General features: G+C 33.6%; 1 protein-coding gene across 1 annotated transcript in view; it reads left to right on the top strand.

The window, feature by feature from the left end:
* Positions 1–22,591, top strand: part of LOC110022550 (pantothenate kinase 1-like) — a 95,069-nt gene that overhangs the window by 10,581 nt on the left and 61,897 nt on the right. Inside the window, exons 6-9 of the mRNA XM_020721555.1 lie at positions 8,493–8,612; positions 8,716–8,810; positions 8,962–9,055; positions 20,908–21,039. Coding sequence (XP_020577214.1) covers positions 8,493–8,612; positions 8,716–8,810; positions 8,962–9,055; positions 20,908–21,039 — 441 coding nt within the window. The remainder of the gene's footprint in view (positions 1–8,492; positions 8,613–8,715; positions 8,811–8,961; positions 9,056–20,907; positions 21,040–22,591) is intronic.

Here is a 22,591-nt window from a genome sequence, read left to right as displayed (position 1 = left end):
GAGGAGGAGAGCATCTTGAGGCCTTGTATTAAGGTGTCGCTTGAGAGGGAGGTCGTAGTAGGAAGATGAGGGCTCATCTCTATGTATATGCTATGTATTCTCCATTTCTTTTGCCTTAGTGAAATATTTGATTGATTCCCTCCCGTGGACGTAGATCCAGTTGGATCGAACCACGTAAACGATCTGTGTTTGCTTGTGTTCTTTTTCGTCTCATTTCTATGCAAGGAAGTACATATCTCACAACATACATGTTATTCGTTTGACCTGGTTGTGCAGCTTTCACTAATCTAGAGAATTCCCATCCCTTACTTGCCAAAACCTTTTGATTGACATTAAATAATAAACTGATAGAGAGCTACTAAAATTTTCATCTTTATCATGTCTAGAAAAAGCTTTTTCATCTTTTAGTGCAATGTTGACGTAAGTCAAACCTAAAGGCTTTTGATTTAAAAACCATCTTACATTATCGTTTGCTAACATGAACTTTTTTTGACTTTATACATAAAAAATCTTGTAAATTAATGCATTAATAGCTAAGAAATAAGGGAAACCGTTAATTAAGCACTCTTATGTGAGTCATTGGAGTAGATTGGTATTTTCAGGATTTGATGGAATGTTAGTGATGTGACGCTTGATCAAATTGTGGATAGAGGTGTAAACGAACCGAAAACGAACGAACAGTGCTCGTGTTCGTGTTCGGTTCGTTTGAAATATAGTTTGTTTAAAATAGACTCGTGTTTGAAATTGTTCATGAAAGGCTTGTTTGTGTTCGGTTCGATTTGCTCGAAATTAGTTCGAATTGTTCGAATCGTTCGAAAAGTTCGAAATGTTCGAAAATTTTCAATTTTATTTATATTTTTTAAATTGTTAAATAGACAATTTAAATATTAATTCTCATATCAAATAAAAAATGCCACCATTTTAACTTTTAAAAATTGAAATAAATCTGCATAATATATATAAAAAATATTAATTAATTCTCAAACTATCAAAAACAATAAATAACGAACTTCAACAAAAACATCTCTTCATCATTAGTCATTACATCCAATTATTCAAGCAAATAATATCTTACATAAAAAGATAAGAAAAGAAAACTTGAAGATTCAACCGATAATATAAATTCCAAACTATAAAACTTTACAGTTCCAAGATAGAGTGACCGCATCTCTTATTATTCAAGCTAATAAGAAAAATAACTCTTATTATTCAAGCAAATAAGATAAGAAAAGATATAAACTTGACGGTTCCAAGATAGAACGACCACATAAATCTCCATTCGGTTGCAGCCTTGTAGGTGCTAAGAACAGCCGCTTCCTTTCTATGGTTCAGGTTGCATAGCTCTCCAATGGTGCGGGACCACTGAGCTTCAGGAACAACAAGCTTTTCTCGCATCTCCACAGGTGCAGTATGAACACTAAGTCCTATAACAACAATGCTACTCCTTTCCTTCGTGTATCTTGATCATAGCAAGCAGGAAAGTACTAGTTAATGATTTAGTTTTGTTGATATTGCCAACTTGGGCATCTGAATCCAGGAATGGGAGAGAGGGAAACAACCCTCTCACCAAGAAACACCCCTCTCACCAATTTTGGGAGTTGCTGCACCTCTCCCAAGCCCCTAAAATGACTTCACTGGATCTAGTAATAGCCCAATAAGGACAATGCCAAACAGAGATTGATTAATATATTTGTAAATATTCTCGAGCAGTAGCTTTGTAGCAGCTGAAAAGATAGAACTCAATGGTTAATTCCTTGTAGATGGTAAGAGATTACTCAATGAGTAGACAATTCTAAATATATGAAACTTGATACAGAAGAATGTTAAAAATGTTAATTACTTCAATAAAAAAACTTTTCTAAATGATAACCAAAAACATCATTCATTTTAAAGTAATCATTGACAGTTAGTTAGAAGTCCTCATCCAGTGCCAAGCAAAATCTATATAATTCAAATCTACATAATGTGGAGAAATTTGAATAAGTTCATTGACTAGATTGAGCATACTCTCGAGCTATGCAAAAAATAAAATGTCAAAAGGAAAAGTCGAAGGACTTGGCTAAGTTGGCTTCATATCTCTGGAAGCTCTATCCCATTCATAAGATGTCCAACTACACACAACCAAACACAACCAAAAACATGATAGTTATGATGGGGGCCTAATCATAATAAGTATATAATTTAAAATTAATTTCAAAACGGAGTATATTGTCGTCTCTAATTATTTCATTCTTATAATGCTACATCATTATCTATTCTACCGTTGTCAGATCAATTTGTTCAAGATCTATTTGTAAAAAAATTAAGGACAGAGGCGGCCCAAAAAAAGACTCATTAAAATTACTGTCATATGTTGCAATTATTGCTGATTACTAGAAGTAACTACCAGGGGTGAAGGAACACAAGTCAAGGATATTTCCAAATGCTCCAAAAAAAGACTCATTAAAATTAAAAAAAAATTAACTTCAACTGCATATTAAAATAGAGCAGCTATAGTTCTTCTCCCTTCCCTCAAAGCAACATATATAATGCAAATTCTATGTAAATAAAAAGGAAGAATGATAGGTTTATTTGCATATATACAAATTTAAGATCTGTAACTTAAAATGGCTAATAACTCTTAGATACATATAGATACCAAAAACTCTTAAATCTAATATATGTATCAAAGCATTCTAGCATGTAAATTTCAACTGCCCCTAAACCAAAAACTCAATATACCTTGCAATTTCACGAGTCATGATTATTCCCTCAACTTGTATGTTGTTATTATCAAACTATTGACACATGGAAGCATAGATTACTCTCAAATGCACAGAAAAAAAAACCCTTGTCATTCCCATGAAATTTATTTTCAAACCTCCTCGCATTAAGAACGAAAAAAAGTTACTCTGTGCAAAAACCAACGTTCTCACTTCCAAAAGCTTCAAAAATTAGGTCTCAGTAAACAAAAACTAAAAGAAATTTAAGAAATTTTAAGGTGAGAAGCAAACTTGAAGATAAATAAGAAATATAAAAAAAAAATATACTCCAAGATGACACCTCAGTAGCCTTACAACCAACCAAGAAAGAATATCAAGCAACCAAGCAAATGAACAATAATACCGAGCAGGCGAGCCGCGAGCCGGCAAACCAACGTCTGCTCGAAGATATATAAGAGTAGAGATTAGAGAACGAACATAAAAAACAAACCCTAAACTCTCACAGTGGGGGCGAAAAGCTTTCGTGATTTTTAGAGGAGAAAAAGAAGGTTCGGAAGAGGGAGGCGCGGCCGAATTTCGAGAAGTGGAGAAGGTACGGAAGAAAGAAGGCGCGGCGGATGTGCTAGAAGCGTTGTTTAGAATTAGGGCTTTAGGTTTTTTTTTATATAGTATATTATATTAATTATAATATTATAATATTTATATTATTATAATTAATAGTAATAGAATATTAATGTTATTGATATTTATTATATATTATAATTTGTAGAATTTAATTTTTTAAAATACGAGAAATTTTGAGAATATTTAATTATTTTTAAAATATCATAATTTGTTTATATATAACTATTTTAAATTATTTTATATTTCGAACATTGAACATTAACGAACGAATCGAACACGAACGAACACATCAATGTTCGTGTTTGGTTCTTTTAATAAACCAAAAAAAAAAAAAAAATTATTCGGGTTTTGATTCGTTTACTTTTCGAACGAACCGAACACGAACTCTCTGACGAACCGAACACGAACTGTTCGCGAACAACGAGCTTTTTTGACAGCCATAATTGTGGAAATATGTTGAACCGGTGCCTACGGTGCTGTCCGCCTTGTGCTACATTAAGTCGACATTGAGCTTGCCAAATAATTTTAGGACCTATGTTAGGTGCAAGACTAAAGTGGTAATTTAGGCATTTGTTAGTTATTATTGTGGGTTATACTGGGCTTGATATGCTTAGGGTTATGTTATGTATGATTGTTATCTTGAATCTTAGAGTTAGGGTTTGGGAGAGAATTACGCACCTCTCGAATTTTAGTTTGATTTTTTATGTATTTGAGTTGTGTTTTATTGTATTGCCGAAGTAAATTATTTTGGTTGTCCTAATCTCTGTTGAAGTTTGTCTCTTTTCTATTAGAATTGTATAAATTCATTCGGGTCCATTGCTCTGCTAGAAATCTTTCTCGTTCGCATTTGAGGCCGCTGCTCTACCTTGTATCGTTCTAAAATCATCCAGACACCCTCCCCGTCTCAACAACAGTCTCACCTCTATCGCGTTACATCACCTTCATGATCGAACTTTGCTATACACTCGTGATTCGAGATAGCTGGAAAGCTCACGACCGAATCATGAAGTCTTTTTTGTGACCAAACCTCACGATATCGATTCGAGCTAGGTAGCTGGGAAGCCAACAATTAGAGCACGACTTACAAGTGTTCCGCCTTCGTGATAAAAAAAGTAGATGCTCTGAAGGAGAAATTAGAGGGAGAGATGAACCAAATCAGAGATGGAATGAATGAGTGTTTCTTGTCCATGTAGGTGGTTCTCGTTCATGGAGGGTAGATTCATTGCTCTAGAAGTTATGATGAAAATTGTGGAATTTTACGCAAACCCATAATCAATTAGAAAGATTGTGGTTCTCGTCCATTACATAGAATCCTATCGCAGGATCTAACAACAACGATTTGAGCGGGCACGAGCGACAACAATTAGAAGGATTCACGTGACATCAGGACAACGTCGCTGCCTTAGGTTGATCTAGAGCTGCAGGATCGATCAAAGGAATTGGAAATGGATTCAAGCGATATCATATGGAGGGAATCACATGACATTCATAGGTTTGGAATGAGTGGCAACAGGATGAACGAGAGGACACTCAATACCAGACTTGCTGATGCTTATCTTAATGCTTGCAAAATGGTAGCTCGGTCATCACAATCTCATACTTTACATCAGTATCCATTGCCTCAAACTTACTATCTTCTAGAACAATTTCTGCTAGCCCAACTGGAGTCTATCTCAGGAGCTCCTCATGAATCACTAGCATCAACAACTTGAAGTTGAGGCTCATCTTTGACGTCTTCATCTTTTCTGGTGTCACTGTCGATTTCCTCAACTACTCCCTGATCAATGAAAGAGATTATTCTCCCGGTTGTGCAATATGATTGAATGCCCAAATTTATGACGCTTGAAACACTTTCTTGGTGGGACGGATTTGTGAATGTATATTGGTTTCACTTATTCTCTACTTTGAATTAGTGTCTCCTCAAGTGAAGTCATCTTGGATGCTTCACTTAGTGTACTTTTTTGCCACTCGATCATGATGTTGGACTTTGCTGTGAGGTGGGGTGGTCATCCGATAACGTTGTCTCTCCACTTTTAAAGTTAGGGTTTGCACATCCTGTCTATAATGAAATTTTAGGCACTGACTCTGCATCTCTCGTTATATCTTGGACTAAATAATGATATTGTCTTTTCCCTCACGTTGGCGTATGTGCTTCAAAATTTTTCACTAAAATAACACTCTTCTTTAACTTGCTGGTATATGGTTTCCTCATTCTGTTTAGTGGGACGTCCTGGTACTCGAGTAAAAGTTCTACGGTTTGGATTCACTCGATGATCTCATCCGGATTTAAATGGTGGTCAAAATGTGTCAAATCTACTTTTACTTCAAAATGTTGGCTTCTCGGATTTTTAGGTCAAATCTTCAGGGTAGTGGTTTTTTATTCCTGACATCTGTATGTTGGAAGAGATACACCCAATTTCTTCGATGTATCAAGCACCATTGTAGTTATGGGTGATCATTCCCAATTGTCCTTCGAAGGCGACAAACCTCTGTTGCAGTTGGAAGATTTCCCGCTGAACATCCTCCATATAAGATTCTATAAATCTCATTACAAATTTATCATAAAAGACATCGTGTCCTTTCCTTATGTTCAGGTCTTCGTCAATTGTCTCTTCGGTGCACGGTTAGGATTTAGGTTTAGGTAGATGAAATAGGGTGTATATGGATGGTGTAGGGTGGGGAAGAAAAAATTGAGTGGCCGGTTCCAAAAATCAGCAAAGGGAAGGAATTTCGTGTGGAGATAGGGTTGGATATTTGGGGGGGGGGGGCTAGAAACCATAGGATAAAAATAGAGTTAGATTAGTTCTGATACCAAATGATACCAGAGTTAATCCAAATAACAATAGGAAAAAAAAATAATATTAGTGAAATCAAATAACCAGTTACAACTAACATACTTAAAAGAAAAAATGCAATAACACGACATTTAGAAATATGGAATAGCAACACACATGACACAAACACTCAAACTAAGGTGGATCTCAGGTGGTGGTGATGGTCGTAAGGGGGCTTGGAGAGGCGTTAGCATGAGTTTAGGTGGACTGGACAACGAAGGAACAACGACTAGGGGCTGTTATGGGCAGCGGGAACAATAGCTAGACTACGGGGAGGTGGTTTTAGCTGCTGGGATAGTAGCGAGGCGGCATGGGGAATGGTTTTGGGCCGCTGGAACAACAATGATAGTGTAGGGGAAGTGTTGGAACTTCAACTAGGCAGGAGGGCTGCAATTCAGGTGGTTGAAATAGTAGTGGACAACAAGGCTAGGGGCTTACTGTTTGGTCTAGATGTGAAAACTGGAGCTCTCATGGTCACGGGAGATTTTCGCATCCGGTCGTTGTACTCGGGATCTCGTAAGACGTCCCTGCACGCAACACTCCCGCATCTATTTCAGAACCACGCGGGGAGATTTACATGAGCAACTTTTTGCATTGATTTAGGAAGGGCTCGTCATGAATTTTAGAAAGAAATTTGAGATTGTATTTGGCCGTAAAGAGGGAAATCAGAAGTATTGTTTGAAGGTGGAAATTTCATGAAGGGCTGAGGCCAGAAATTCATGCAACTATTTGTTTGTTGACACTGCGATGATTGAGGGAACTATGAAATTAGTGCAATTGATTGAAGATAAAAATGCATGAAATAGATTAATATGAGCAACATAGTTGGAGCGCCATATTGAAATATTACAACTACGATGGTGCCAAAAACTCAAACATTGAGTTTTCGAAGAGAGGTTCCACGGGACATGAATACTGGGCCACGATAAGGAGGGACTTTCAAATACCTTGCAGAGACAAATTTTCAAGAGAAGCGAGCCCTAGGACATTGTTGCAATGATCTGTCATTGCAGGTTCTCATAGTGTATGATGAAGATGCGACATGAGATGATGAAATAAAGTAAGTCTATGGTGCTGGAGGAGGAGGAACACCCTCACTTGGATATGGTAGAAGTCTCCTTGAAATCGGTGGTGCGATTCACACCGAACCAATATTATAAAACTTTTGGGACAGATCAGAGAGGAGGACATAGTGTTGTTGGTAAATAGTCGCGCCACCGACATTTTTTTAATTTCTACTCAATTAGTGGAGCAATTGGGGCTTGAGATGTTTGATCCAAGAAGCTTTGGAGTAATGATGGTGATGGGACTAGTAGAGAAGAGCTGAGGAGTTATTAAGGGGCTAATTTTGACATTTGCAAAATATTCAAGTGGTAGAGGACTTTCTTCCCTTAGATTTAGCGAGCATTGATGTTATATTGGATATGAAATGGTTGCAGTCTTTAGGGAGATAAGATGAATTAGAACTTCTGACAATGGATATTTGGAGGGAGACAAGACAGTAGTGCTTCACGATGACCCTAGTTTGTGCAAAACTTTGGTGACGCTCAAGATCATGGTAAGGTCAATTCAGTATGTAAGATTGTGACTCTTGATCGAGTTTTACAACATGGAAGAGATACTTGATACAAAATTGTCTGAAGTATAACACTGGCCCAACATCTCTTACAATAGTTTGCAAAATTTTTTTAGTTGCCATGCAGATTGACTCCTTAGAGGTAGCACGAGCATGCGATAAACTTGAGGCCAGGGGTTTCTCCCATTAGTGTGTGTCTATACTGCTATCCTTTAGTACTGAAGGATGAGAACAAGAAGCCAGTTTTACTTGTGTACTGACAGCATTGCGTTCTAGTCCAACACGGTTAAGTTTAGATTCACTTAGCTAACTTGTGTATTATCTAGCGCCAAAGGATAGAACAAGAAGCCAGTTTAACTTGAAATAAATTTTCATCCAAGCAATTTCCATTAACAAAACATTGTAATGGCATATAGATGCTTTATGTGCTAGAGAAACGTACAACTGCAAGTTGCTAACTTAAATTTGCACGCAGTAATGTTTATTACAGCTTTCTTCTTATATTTACATTTCTTTCCTTAAATCCATCGCTCACAGAATTGGAATATGCATGCCTATTTAAATCATTTTAATGATATTGATCACATTATAGCCATTTTTTGTATGTCTTCAGTTGAATATGATTTTGTGTGTTTATAAATAAAAATTTTGACTGTTTTATTTTATTTCCTTGTTAAGAATTTGTTGATTTCATTATTTATGGTATTTCTTTTTCGAAGGGAGAAACCTCTGATTCTCCAGCTCTTTTCCCAACAGAAAATCCCATATGAATCCTTTACATTCATGCATGGGAAACGGACTCCTGTAGACGTTGACCAAAAGAACTTATTTCCATACCTTCTTGTCAATATAGGCTCTGGAGTTAGTATGATAAAGGTAATTCTAGTATATCATTTGTTAATTGATTGGTTTTTCCACGATTTTTCTGCCTAATCTGTGTACCTGTGTAGAAGTTCTAATAAATGACAATAGCTTGTAGGTGATGGGAAACAGGAAGTTTGAACGGGTTACTGGCACACACATTGGCGGTGGAACTATGTTTGGGCTAGCAAAACTTTTAACAGGTTGTACAAGGTAACTTATATATCTGTGGCTGCTACAGCTCCAACCAGTGCAAAAACGGATGGCGAAAAGTTGATTAGTGCTTGTGTAGAGTTATTTTGCCAAAGAGGCAGAAATATCGAAGCAACAAACAAATTTCCCTTTTTTGTATGTTCTTTTGCAGGTATGATGAGTTTTTAAAGTTGAGCCAGCAGGGGGACAATCTTGTGCTTGACTTGATTGTTAAAGATATTTGTGGAGAACTTGTTTGTCAAAAGGTGAACTTTTCCTAATGCATACCATTTACTTATATTATCTGAATTTTATCAATTACAACCAATAGAACACCATTGGTAGGATTTGTTTGCTTAGGTGTTTTCTTTCAATTGCCAAATAATTTTCATTATAGCTGTGTTTATTTATTAAGCTGTATGTTTTATGCTGGATTTCTTTCTCATGAGTTAATTTTTAAGGACTTATGTATGTTATGGCCTTTTTTAAAATGAGTAATGGTACTTTGGACGATTCCTACCACCTTGTCTTACACTCCTTTACTTTTTTCTTATTTTTATACAAATGTTTATTTATGTTGTACACCACTTTCTAGGAAGCCATCTACCTAAATAAATAGAAAATGATCAATACGATTCATTGATTATTTATAAGGCGCCATTGTAGTCTAAGAAAGCCCGACTCAGTCTCCAAACTTTTTAAATAATGACCAAAGTAATCCCAATCTTTAAACTATTGGAAATGAAAGTTAACGATGCTAAAAATGAGAACATTATAACAAAATATAATTTCTTATTAAATTTTTTGGTAAATATTTTCTACTTTATTTTCTGTTGTATTTCAGCTAACTTCACATGCAACAGTAGTGGATTGAGATTAATGAATTAATTCTCTGTAATAAATAATCTTATTTGATATTTTTGTTATCTTAATTTTATTGTAAGGAAATATACTTACTGAAATTTTTTGCTATAATGAAATCAATTTAACAAAAAATGTCCATAAAATTTATTTATTATAAAAAAATCATCTCACCTCACAACATGCATGATCTTAATTCATTCATGTTGTACATGAAGTTAGCTATGATACATGAGAAAATAAATTAAATAGGAAATTAGATTTACTAAAAGAGTTGAGAAGAAAAAATTTTGTAGTCTCGTCATATTCTTTGGCAAAACTCTATCGTCATCATTATTATCTTCTAAATCATAATTTTTTCGTTTCTTTTGTCATCTTCATATTCCTTCCAAGAGTGTCCGGCCTCGATGGATAGTCCACTTTTACCTTAGATTGCTCTTGAATATTGTATGTTCTTAAGAATGCCAACCTGTACAATCTTCATCTTCCTTTGCAAGGGTGTAATAAGCAAAATATAATTAATATTACTATTAATCGGAAACGTAACTCACCAAATAATAATAGCCCTGCCATGGGTGCTATGCGCTTTTGTCCATCTTCAATGTGAATAGTAATGCTGTTTTGATTCTCTGCGCCTTCCCAGGCACCTCGCCATGCCATGCACTATAGTGCACATGACTGAATGTATGCAAATGACTAATATGGCATAAGCTAAATAATTAAATGATAGTAATTGAAAACTTAACTTTTTGCAGAGGATGAAATGATATGGAAATTTAAAATGCATAAATCACCTAAATATGATATGCCTATATGGATGAACATACTCTTAAATAATACTAATCCAAATTGGTTAACAATTACTTTCAGAGAATCATGCACTTTTAGATTAAATTGATCAATGAAGTTTTAAAATTTAAGTTTCATTTGAAGTATTAATCATTAACAAAATATTGGCATGGCTAAACTCTCTCTACAAGTTTTTCTTAATGAATTTGTCTGACCGGACTGTCATCAATTGAGAGATTGTTCGCTTTGGCCAAATGACCTCATGATTTTTTTCCATTTGTGCAACTTCTCAATACGTCACCTATCCCAAGATTGCTCACATAATAACATGCTTAATTTTAGGGTTTCTGATGAAATTCTAACTGTTACACCAAAATGTGTCTCAATTTTTACGAGTAAAACTTCATTTTAATAAGGGGTTTCACATAGTACGCTCAAAACTAAAAATAAAATCAATATCCGTTCGATAATTCTTCATGGAGATAATTTTCATTTATACTATGCTAAGAATATTGTTATCAATTTACTCAGTTGATTCTTCAACTTCAATAGGTAAGATTGGTTCAATGTCACGTTCTAGGAATAGATAATATTTCTCAGTTCAGATTTATTTTGTGATTTGATGTTAATTTCAGTTTTAAACTCAAATTCTGACTCTTGCTCAAATTAGATATAAGTTCATGAACATTTTCTATTTTAGATGTAAATTCATATTTAATGACATGTTTTAATTAAATTATAATTTCAAACGCATGAAATATATCCTCAAAAAATATTCATGAACCTCAATTTTTTCATTAAGGTCATATTCAACCATACATTATTGTTGTGTCAGTATGTGTATGACATGCATTAGATATGATATTGATCTGTTATTAGGAAAATTAATGACTGGTGCGATAATAATACTAATAAAATGATTGTAATATTTCTTAATATTTAAATATTTGTATAATTCTCTCATAATGAAATGGTAAATTTATCATTAGTTTTTAGCCTAAGATTGTTAATGAAATGTGTATAATTGTCTAGATATATAAATTTTTAACTACAAAACTTGTAAATCTTGCATAATTTCGAAACACTATGATTACTTAATTTATAATTTTTAAATTGATGGTTAGTATTATCAAATGAAAACAATTGTTTCTTGAAGTTTACATCTTTGGCCATTTAGATTTAGCCAAAACTATTTGTCTAATTAATGATTAAGCATGCATGTAAGATTGATATAGTACTTTAAACTCTTTGGGAACAAATTAATTATCTTGTTCAAAATATTCAAATTATCGAGTGGCTCTGAAAATATGGATTCTATTTTGTATGTTCATCTCTATATCCATGAGGAAATGTTGGTGGCTAAGACATTATACGTGTTTCCACTCACAAAATTTGGTGCCACTTGCTATTGAATTGGGATACTTTACTTTGCAGTAAAAAATGGTATACTTGACAGTTTTGTTTCATGTGTTTATAGTTTTTCCTCCCTTGCTTGCATCAAATATGTCACGACTCGACCTTATAGCTTAGACTTAACCAAATCACGAAATTCAGTTGGACGATATTAAACTTTCTATCATATCATTCAATAATCCATCATAACTTTGAATAATAAAAAGAGCCACTAAAAAAAAAACTCACAAAATACACTAAACATAGATCCAATTCATCCGAAGTATCAATATAGACTTAGATTAAAAGAGTATCACAATCCAACTAAAAATAGCCCAACATTTTTAGAATTATACGAAATAAGAACAAACAACCTATTACCTTGTATCAGTAGTTCTCCCATTGTAAATCAATTCTCTTCAGTCAGTCATATTAATCTAGTGTTTTACCTGAAAGAAACAATTAATTTAAACAGTAAATTTACCACAATTTAGTGAACAATTATAATTATATTGTGCATTAAATTAATAGACAAATATTATGCATGAGTGTCCACAAGTAATGTAATTAGTTAATTAATTAAACTGTAAGTTTTTATTTTAAATTAATTCTTGTTATTCCAATTTAATTATTTTCCTTTTTAATTTGTTTTCTTTTAGGAAGTCATATCAACATTACTTTTATACCCGAATGTTCCTCTAAAAGTTGTACCGTAGTTACCCATAAAATTTTGCACCCGAAAACACATTTATCATTTTCATTTCCTTTTTCGTGCACGTGTACGTCACATCCATGCCAATATCATGTCTGGATAAATCTTGATTTACTTGAGTCTTTACTTATCATTTCATGCCAATTTAAAATAATTTAAATATACTTTCGTATATCAATTATTTTCTTCCCATTAGAGACATTTTTTACATATTCAAAATGCAAAACCTAAATGAAATATTTATTTTTAAAACAATATTGTAAGTTTATTTTTATCAAATTGATATGAAATTTCCTAAAAAATGATTAATCTAATACCAATAGGAAAGTAATTACTCTCGTAGCTCTTAAGAGACCTAAAAAAACTTACTCCTTCACCTTGTTTTCTTTAGACAAACAAATTTAATCTTTCTCTCGTCTTTTAATTCAACTTTTTCGGAAATTGAAATCATTAAAATTAATTCATAAAATTGTTGATATGAAATTAATACTACTTTTAATTCAACTGTTTGACAAATTAAAATCATTTAAATTAGTTCATAAAATTATTAATATGAAATTAACACCACCTTTAATTAAAATTTTTTATATGAATGTCATACAGAACTTATGAATCTTTATCATATCCTTCTTTGAATGTCTTGATTCATATCTTCCTCAAATCCAAAGAATTTATCGTCCTTCAATTCTTGATTAATTTTAACCTTACATAAGCATTTATATTGCCAATTATTTACTTACAGAAATAAGACCTCAACATTTACCTTCTACTTATTGTATGAAATCAATAATTTATGTTTCCCAATCTTATCGAGTAAAAGTTCTTCAATAAGATCCCGTTATATTTTAGCAGAAACTAACATTAATAATTATAACATTTATTTAAATTAATAGAATATGAAATTAAAACTTACTCTAACCTTAAAAAACATGTTTGGTTGGCAGCCTTGACCCACATGCGCACGAGCTGTCTCCCTTCTCCTTCACACCAAAAACGTTGAGCCTCCTACACGCGACACACTTTCCTTCTATGTCAGTTGATTCTTATCCTTCACTCACACCGACACAACACATGGCCGATCTAGACAATATTAGGCGAACCCACAACAAGCCGCGACATCGACTTCTCACCCAAGTACTCTCTCAGGAAGTCCTTTCGGTAGGTTCTTCCGCACACGATGTTTTCTTGTCTTCTTTCATTTCTTTTGTCACACGGAACACTATCGAATGACACCTCACATGAGCCACCAGCTTCCCTTTCCTACCTCTCTTCCTTCTCCTTACTCTTCTCACAAAACCTTAAAATTTTTCTTCTGCACAAGCACTCTCGTCTCGCCTCTCGCATCTCGCCTCGTTGGTTTATTTTTTTGCTTAGTATGATGTTCGAAAATGGGATATACAACTCTTAAGATAACCTTAGAGACAATTATTCGTGTTGTTTGATAATTTATTTATTTATTTTTGATACTGCAATCTTCCCTCATAAAAATTTCGTGATCGAAATTGAAAATTTTAATATAAAAGCAAACATACCTTAACTGAAAAGTTGGGGTTATCTTTCTTGCATATTTATACCTCTTTAATATAAAAGCAAACATACCTCATAAAAATTTCTCTTGAGTTGCATCTTTCTCTGATCCGTGCTTCCATAACATTTTTGCAAATGAAATCTCTCTTCTATGAAGTTTATTCACATCAATCCTTTTAGGTTATTTATTTATTTATTTTATTTATATAGGTCAAATTGGGTTGTATGTCTACTAAATCTACAACAATTCTATGAAACTCATCAACAATATACTTCTTTAGTGAATAAATATAGAAAACATTATGCAATCCTTACATATGAGTTGGTAAAGCCCATTTATAGGTTACATTTTCAATCCTCTCCAAAATCTCAAATGAACCTACATATCTTGGGCTTGATTTTTATCTTTCCAAAATTTTCTTTTTGATAGACAAGTTCTTCAACTTCAAACTCTACTATTCTATGCTTAACATTATAGCATTTTCTTTGTCTATCCTGTACTGCTTTTAATCTATCTCTGATTAGCCTAATTTTTTCAGTAGCATCATCAACCAAGGCAGCTCCAATGATGTTTCTTTCACCTATTTCCTGTCCTGCACTTTCTTCCATATAAAGCTTCTTATGGAGCCATCCCATTACTAGTCTGGTAACTATGACTGAAAGCAAACTCTACCAAAGTTATATGTGATTCACATCCTCCACTAAAGTCAATGACATATAATTTTAATTCATGCTCCAAAGCCAGAATAGGCTTTTCTACCTGGCCACTTGTTTGTAGGTGAAATGATCTACTGAAAGTCACTTTGGTGCGAAAACCTTCTGAATCTTCTTTCATAATATGGAAGTAAATCTGCCATTTATATTGGAGACAATAGGTTTTTGACCTCCATGTAACCTTACAATTTGATTCATATACAATCTGACCAACTTCTCAACAGGGTCTGTCTATCAAATGGGCAAGAAATGGGCCGACTTATTCAATTTGTCAACAATTAACCAAATAACATCACGACCCAAATGTGATCTTGACAATCTGATCACAAAGTCCATGTAATCTCCCATTTTCACTTAGGAACAGGTAAATGGCGAAATTGACCTCTAGAACATTGATGTTCTGCATTCACCACCGGACATGTAGGACACTTAACCACAAATTTTGCCACACTCTTCTTCAATCTTAACTACCAATATATTTCTTTGAGATCCTGATACATTTCATTACTCCGTGGGTGAATAATATAACCAGATAAATGTCTCCTTTAGAATTTCCTTTAAATTATCAATATTTGGAACATAAATGATGTTTTCATATCTCAACAGTTCATCCATATCTAACATATACATCTCCAAATTTTTAGCCTTCACCTCATCCAAAATCTTTTGAATAGTGATATCTATATTCAATGAATCCTTGATTCTGCCCTTCAAAGTGGGCTGTACAGACAATTGATTTAATTGAACTATACTATCATCACCATAACTAATTATAGATAATTTCAACCTCTCCACATCTTTAAGTAATTGATTATGCTGAGTGAATTAAAAATTTAAATTACTTGAAGCCTTCTTAGTACATTTTCCGCCACATCTGCCTTCCTCGGGTGATACTGTATGTCTAAATCATAGTATTAATAAATTCCAGCCATTTCTTCTGTCTCAAATTCAGTTATTTCTATGTAAAGGGATGCTTCAAACTTTGATGATCAGTAAAGGCCTCACATTCAACTCTATACTAGTGCCTCCATATCTTAAGTGCAAAGATAACTGCAACTAACTCTATTGCATTTGTAGGATCATTACTTTCATGATTCTTCAATTGTCATAAAAAATAGGCAATGATCCTTTAATATTGCATAAGCACACAACCCAATCTTTTTAAAGAGGCATCACTATATATCTAAAATCCATCGGACCTTGAAGGAATAGTCAATATTGCCACAAACATTAAACAAGTCTTCAACTTCTAGAAAGCCTCCTCAAAACGATCTGACCATTCAAGCTTCACTGCCTTCTGAGTTAATCTTGATATTGACATAACAATATCTGAAAATCCCACGACAAATTTCTTGTAATAACCAACGAGATTTAGAAAACTCATGACCACAATAACAGTAGTGGGTCTTGAGCGATCTGCAATCACCTTAATCTTATTCTGATTCACAAATATGTTATTTCCACTTATAATTTGTCCCAGAAAAGACACACTTATAAGCTAAAATTTAAATTTATAAAATTAGTTATATGGTTTATGCTCCTTCAATACTTACAAAACAATATGTAAATGATCTGTATGACTGGCTTCATCTTTCGAATATACCAAGAGATCATCTATGAATACAATCACAATTGTATCCAAAAATTGCCTAAAATCATAGTCATCATATCCATAAAAACTCATATAGCATTAGTCAGTTCAAATGACATTGCCACAAATTCATAGTACTCTTCTATTCCTCAAATTTGTCTCACTATATCATCTCTTTAATCCTCAGCTGGTGATAGCTTAACTTTAGATCAACATTTGAATATACAGAAGCCCCTTCCAATGGATCGAATAGTTCTTCAATCATCGACAGTGGATATTTGTTCTTCACAACAAGCTTTTTCAATTCTTTACGGTCAATGTACATTATGAAGTTCCTATTCTTCTTTACTACTGATATTAGAGCTTCGCAAGGTGTGGTGCTAGGTATGATAAACCCCTTATCTAGCTATTCCTTCAATTGATTTTTTGAACATTTGCAACTTCTTAACGATCATTCCATAACGTGCCTTGGATATTGGCTCAGAACCCGGTAATAGCTCTATAGTGAAATCAATCTCTCTCATAGGAGGTAACCTTAGTAAATCATCAAGAGAAACTTCTGGATATTTCCTTAGCTCTGGAATATCACCCAATGATTTTACTTAGATGTATCTATCACATGAGCAAGAAAAACTTGGTTTTCATGATTCATCAATTTTAAAGCTTTCAAGCAGGTAACTATCATGAATGCCAACCCTCTATCACTATCAAATTTGACTTGCCTCCTCAGACATATTTAGTTTGACAATCTTTTCGTGGCAGTCAATTGTGAGTTTTTAAAAAACCAATCCATGCCTAAAATTATCTCAAATTCTACCGAAGATAACATAATCAATTGCGTGTCAAAATCATTTGCACCAATTATTTACTTCACGTTACATAAATGATTTTCCATAGAAGTACCGTTTGACATTCTAACAGATAATATCACAGACATTGAGGTGATATTCAATATCATCATTTTAACCAATTCCTCTGTCATAAAAGAATGTAATGCTTCTGAACCAAATTACACTCTTATTGGTCTATTATGAAAATATATGGTACATATCATTAAAATTATTGTATTGAATATTTTTTATTGTCTTATTAATGCATTTAAATTCTATCAGGATGTTATGAATGACATGGCATGAATCCTATTACAATTAAAAGTGCATTTGAAAAAAAATTCTTAAGTTTAATACATACTTGTGATAACTTCACGGACGTCCTTAGCTTTGTGCCGTGAAAGTGCATAAACCCTGAGTTGATTATTCTGCTGGGTCTGACATGGATTTGACCCTGATCATGAAGACTTAGCTGCACTCTGGTTGCTAAAGCTCCTCTGAGGTAGTGCAACACTACTCCTAGAATGTGGTGGAGCTCTCTCTCCCAAGCTAGGCCTATTCCTTAGAATATGTCCTGGTTGGTGGCACAAAATACACTTGTTTGATCTAGAAAGACACACCCTTGTGAGATATTCCACACCTATATCACTTCTTGGCTTCAATCTAGTTGTCAATACTGTTGGATCTAGCCTTCTTAGCACTTGCATTTCTAGACTTAAAACATTGTTTGCCCTTAGAGCGCCGAGGAAACTTGGATTCTTCTAAATTCCTTGTCTTCTGAAAGTCCCTCATCTTATGGGTAGCTTGTAAATACAACTCATTCTCCTAGCCCTCTCCATCAATATAGAGTAATCATCAATTACAAGAGGAACCAGTGGCTATCTAATCATATCACTCAACCTTGACGAAAACTTATGACACTTCTCAACATTTAGAATCAATTTGGGTGCAAACCTTGAAAGCATAGTGAACTTCTCCTCGTATTGCATTACTAAACGACAGTACTAGTCTGTTAAACTTATCATGCATTTGTCTCATAGCTGACAGTTGCACGAACCATCCTCTATAGGTTGCCACATATTCCTCCCACTTCACGAAGTGCTTGGTTTTTCCTCCTAACTTCTGTGACTGTCATTGTCGTCATCTTTCAACTTCTCTTTCAAAGGTAAAAGTGGTATGTATAACCCTCCTCTCAGGAAGACAATACAATCCATCCATAATTTTCTTTATTCTTAATAGCCAGTTCTCAACATGCACTAGATTTTCTTCTCTAGAAAAGAGTGGTGACTTTATATCTTGAAATAACTTCATATATTTGTCCATTGGCCTCTCCTGTTAGAATAGGCTTGAATCTGAGGGTTCCTAATTATTTGTGTCATTGTAGTTATCATCACAACAAAAGCATCTGTGTTTGCTGAGATATTTCGAGGTGTATTACGTGGAGTGTTATTCTGACTAACTTCTTCTGGATTATCGTCATTTATGAAATAACATAGCAGATAAAATAATTATATACAATTTAACCCTTTGTTTATCAACTAATTTAGTCAGCATAATGAGTTTTTTTATCAATATTCACACATAATATCTTTGAGACCATTTTTATCACATTCGACCTGATAGCTTAGAATTAATCAAGTTAGGAACTGTGGTCGGACATTATTAACTTTTCATTTATATCATTCAATAATGAATTATAAGTTCGAATAATAAAAGAGTCATTAAAAGGACCCATGAAGTACACTGAAGAGAAATCTAATTCATCTAAAGTATTAACATACATTGAGTGTAAAACTGTATCACAATCCAACGAACCATAGTCCAACATTTATTAAATTAAACGACATAAGAACGAGAAGCAAAATAAACAACCTGCTAGCTAGTGTCAGTAGTCTTTCTTCTGTAAACTAAATCCTTCTGGTCGGTCATATTAATGTTATATTTTACCTAAAAGAAACAATTAATTTAAATAGTAAGTTTATTACAACTTAGTGAACAATTATAATCTTATTATGTATTAAATTAAATATATAAATGTTATGCATGAATGTTCAAAAAAATTTAATTTATTTATTAATTAAACTTTAATGTATAATTTTAATTTAACCCTTCATGTTTCAATTTATGTATTTACCTTTTTAATATTTTGATTTTATTTTAAGAAGTCATATTAGGATTACCGTCATACTCAAACGTATCATAAAAAAGTTATACCCGTAGGCACCCTTAACTTCTTATACACGAAGGTGCATCTTTACAATTTTTCTTTTTTTCATTCATGTATGGTTACATTGCATCCCATATCAGTACTATCAGAGGGTAAATTTTGATTAACTTAAGCCTTTACTTATCTTTTTTATTAATTTAAAATCATTTAAATGTGCTTTCATATGTTAATTATTTTTTTCACATTTGTGCGACATCTTTCAAACATTCAAAATGCAAAGCATAAATAATTTTTTTTAAAAAAATAATATTTCAAGTTCTTTTTTTTAATTTGAAATGCAACTTCTGAATAAATCATCGATCTGATACCAATAAGAAAGTATTCACTCACCAAAACTTTTAGGAGACCTAAAAAAAATTATCCATTCTCCTTATTTCCTCTAGCATAAAAAAATTTCGATCTCTCTCTCTCTCTCTCGTCCTTTAATTCAACAGTTTGACAAATTAAATCACTAAAATTAATTTATAAAAATACTGATATGAAATTAACACCACCTTTAATTAAACTAAATTCTATAATTAAGGCCTCAATCTTATAAATATTTACCTCATTGTTCTTTGGATGTCTGGATTCACTCTTAATCAAATCGCAAGAATTTGTCAGCCTTCAATTCTTGATTATTTAAACCTCATATAAGCATTTACATTATCAATTCTTTACTTGATAAAAATAAAACCTCAACATTTTTCTTCTCCTTATTGTATGAAATCAATAATTTATGCCTCCCAATCTTACAAAGTAAACGTTCTTCGATTAAATGTCATATTATAATTTAATAGAATCTAGCATTAATACTTATAACATTTATGTAAATTAATTAAATCTGAAATTAAAACGTACCCTAACCTTAAAACAATTTCGTTTGGCTGCCCTTACCCCCATGCGTACGAGCTGTCTCAGTTCTCTTTCGCACCAAAAATGATATTGCTTCCTACACGCGACACACTTCCTTTCTTCTTCAATGTCGGCCAATTCTCCTCCTTCACACACGTCGAAAAAATACAACGCCGTTCTTAACAATCTCAGGTGAACCCACAGCAAGCGGCAACGTCAACTTCTCACGCAAGCTACGATATATGAAGTCCTCTTGGTTGGTTCTTCAACATGTGATGCTTTCTTGTCTTCTTCTTCTACTTTTTTTCTGGCACATAACACGATTGAATGACATCGCACACGAGCCGCCCGCTTCTCTTTCCTTCGTCTTCTTCTTCTTCTTCCTTCTCTTTACGCTTCTCACAAAACCTTAAAACTTTTCTTCGGCACACGAGCACTCTCGCTCTTGCCTCTTTGGTTTATTTCTTCATTTTGTATGATGTTTGAAAATGTTACATGACTCTTAAGATAACCGCATACGGTCATCCGTGCTGTTTGATATTTCATTTTATTTATTTATTTTTTTAACAAATATTACAAAATATATTCCTTCCATGACTAGAAGAGATTTCGCTTGACCAGTTTTACTGTTCAATTTTCAGCAAGGTCTATCAGCTTCAACGCTTGCTTCCAGCTTTGGAAAGGTTCTAAGCTCAAGAAGAAAGCTTTCTGACTACAAAGCTGAGGATCTTGCCACAACGCTATTGAGCGCATTTACTTACAATATTGCACAGGTAAGCTGCTCTTTTATGTTTTTAATAGGTTGACGCATTGTTTAAACCGGCTGGTTATGTTTGCTGTCAAAATTAGATTTATTTAATGACCTTGTTACATCTGCAAAGTTGGGAATGGGTTCATGATCCACATCTTTCATCATAGCTATGCATATAAGTTTAGCTTTCTTTATTTCTCAAGTGAAAAATTCAAATACTAAAATATGATAATTCAATATTAATCTCAACCAGGAGAAATAGTAGTATGATTTAAATATTGCATAATATGGAATTTAGGAGAAACTTTCGTAGGGGAAAAACTTTCGTAGGGGAAAAACTCTAATTTTCTCATTAAACTAATACAAGCAAATAACAAATATATACAACTCATACTAACCCTCATACAATTGGATAATTAAAGGGAGGATAATTTCTCTCCCTCAAAAGTAGTAACAAAAATATCTAAAATCGTGTGTGGGCCCATATGGTCCACGGATATGCATATCAAGAATCCCCCTCAAGTTGGGTTGTATAGTTTGTACATACCAAACTTGTTGTTGAGATCATTAAAGTGGTTCCGAGGAAGAAATTGGTAAGAATGTTAGCAATTTGATATTTGAGTTCGATGCAACTTAGCTGGACAACCCCTCCATTGATCTTCTTAGAGATGAAGTGCTTATCAATCTCTATATGTTTGGTTCGATCATGACGTCTCTAGTTCTTTAAAATACTGATGACTGATTTACTATCACGAAACATATTAATAATGATTTTATTCCTCATATGTAGTTTCATCAATAATTTCTTTAACCACATCCCATCACAAATTCTTAGGTCAAGGGCATGATACTCAAATTCTGTAGTACTTCTTGCCACCAGAGTTTGCTTTTTTACTTCTCTAAGTATCTGGATTATCCCATGCAAATGAACAATAACTTGCAGTAGATCTTCTGTCAGTAAGTTCTCCTGCAAAACTAGCATCAGTGTAGATTTCAATTTTATGGTTCTCAGTTTTCTTGAACATCAATCTACGTCCTAGAGTCATCTTTAGGTACATTAAAATTCAAAAGACTACTTCTAAATGATCATATGGATCGTTCTTATATTAAATTACTACACCCACAAAAAAGCAATGTTAGGTCTTGTATGATAAGTAAATACGTTTTCTCACTAGTCTTTTTCAATAAGAAAAATAAAATAAATAAATAAATAACAAATAAATACTTATGATAATAACAAATCAAATCGACATGTAGGCTAATCGCCATTACAGTTATGTTTAAGAGTTGAGAGGGGGTTTCGATCGGGAGTCTCAGAAATGCTTTTGAGGGAGAGCAAAGACAACGAGAGAATAAGAATAACGATAGTAAAGAGAGGAAGGAAGAAAGAAGAGGAAAGAGTAGAGACTGTCCCTTGTTTTGACGTTGAGCCTAGTCAAAGGAGGAAGAAGTTCGAGTGCGTAAAACAATCGAGCCTCACTCACGACGAGACTTTTTTTCGAGTTCTTGCGCACAATTGAAGAGGACGAAGGAAGCGAGGAGCGGGGGGGGGGGGGGGGGGGGGAAGTGTGTGT

The sequence above is a fragment of the Phalaenopsis equestris genome, unplaced genomic scaffold (genome assembly GCF_001263595.1).
Source record: "Phalaenopsis equestris unplaced genomic scaffold, ASM126359v1 Scaffold000197, whole genome shotgun sequence".
NCBI lineage: Eukaryota > Viridiplantae > Streptophyta > Magnoliopsida > Asparagales > Orchidaceae > Phalaenopsis > Phalaenopsis equestris.
Note: the sequence above shows the minus strand (reverse complement) of the source record. Positions and strands in the feature narration are given on the sequence as shown.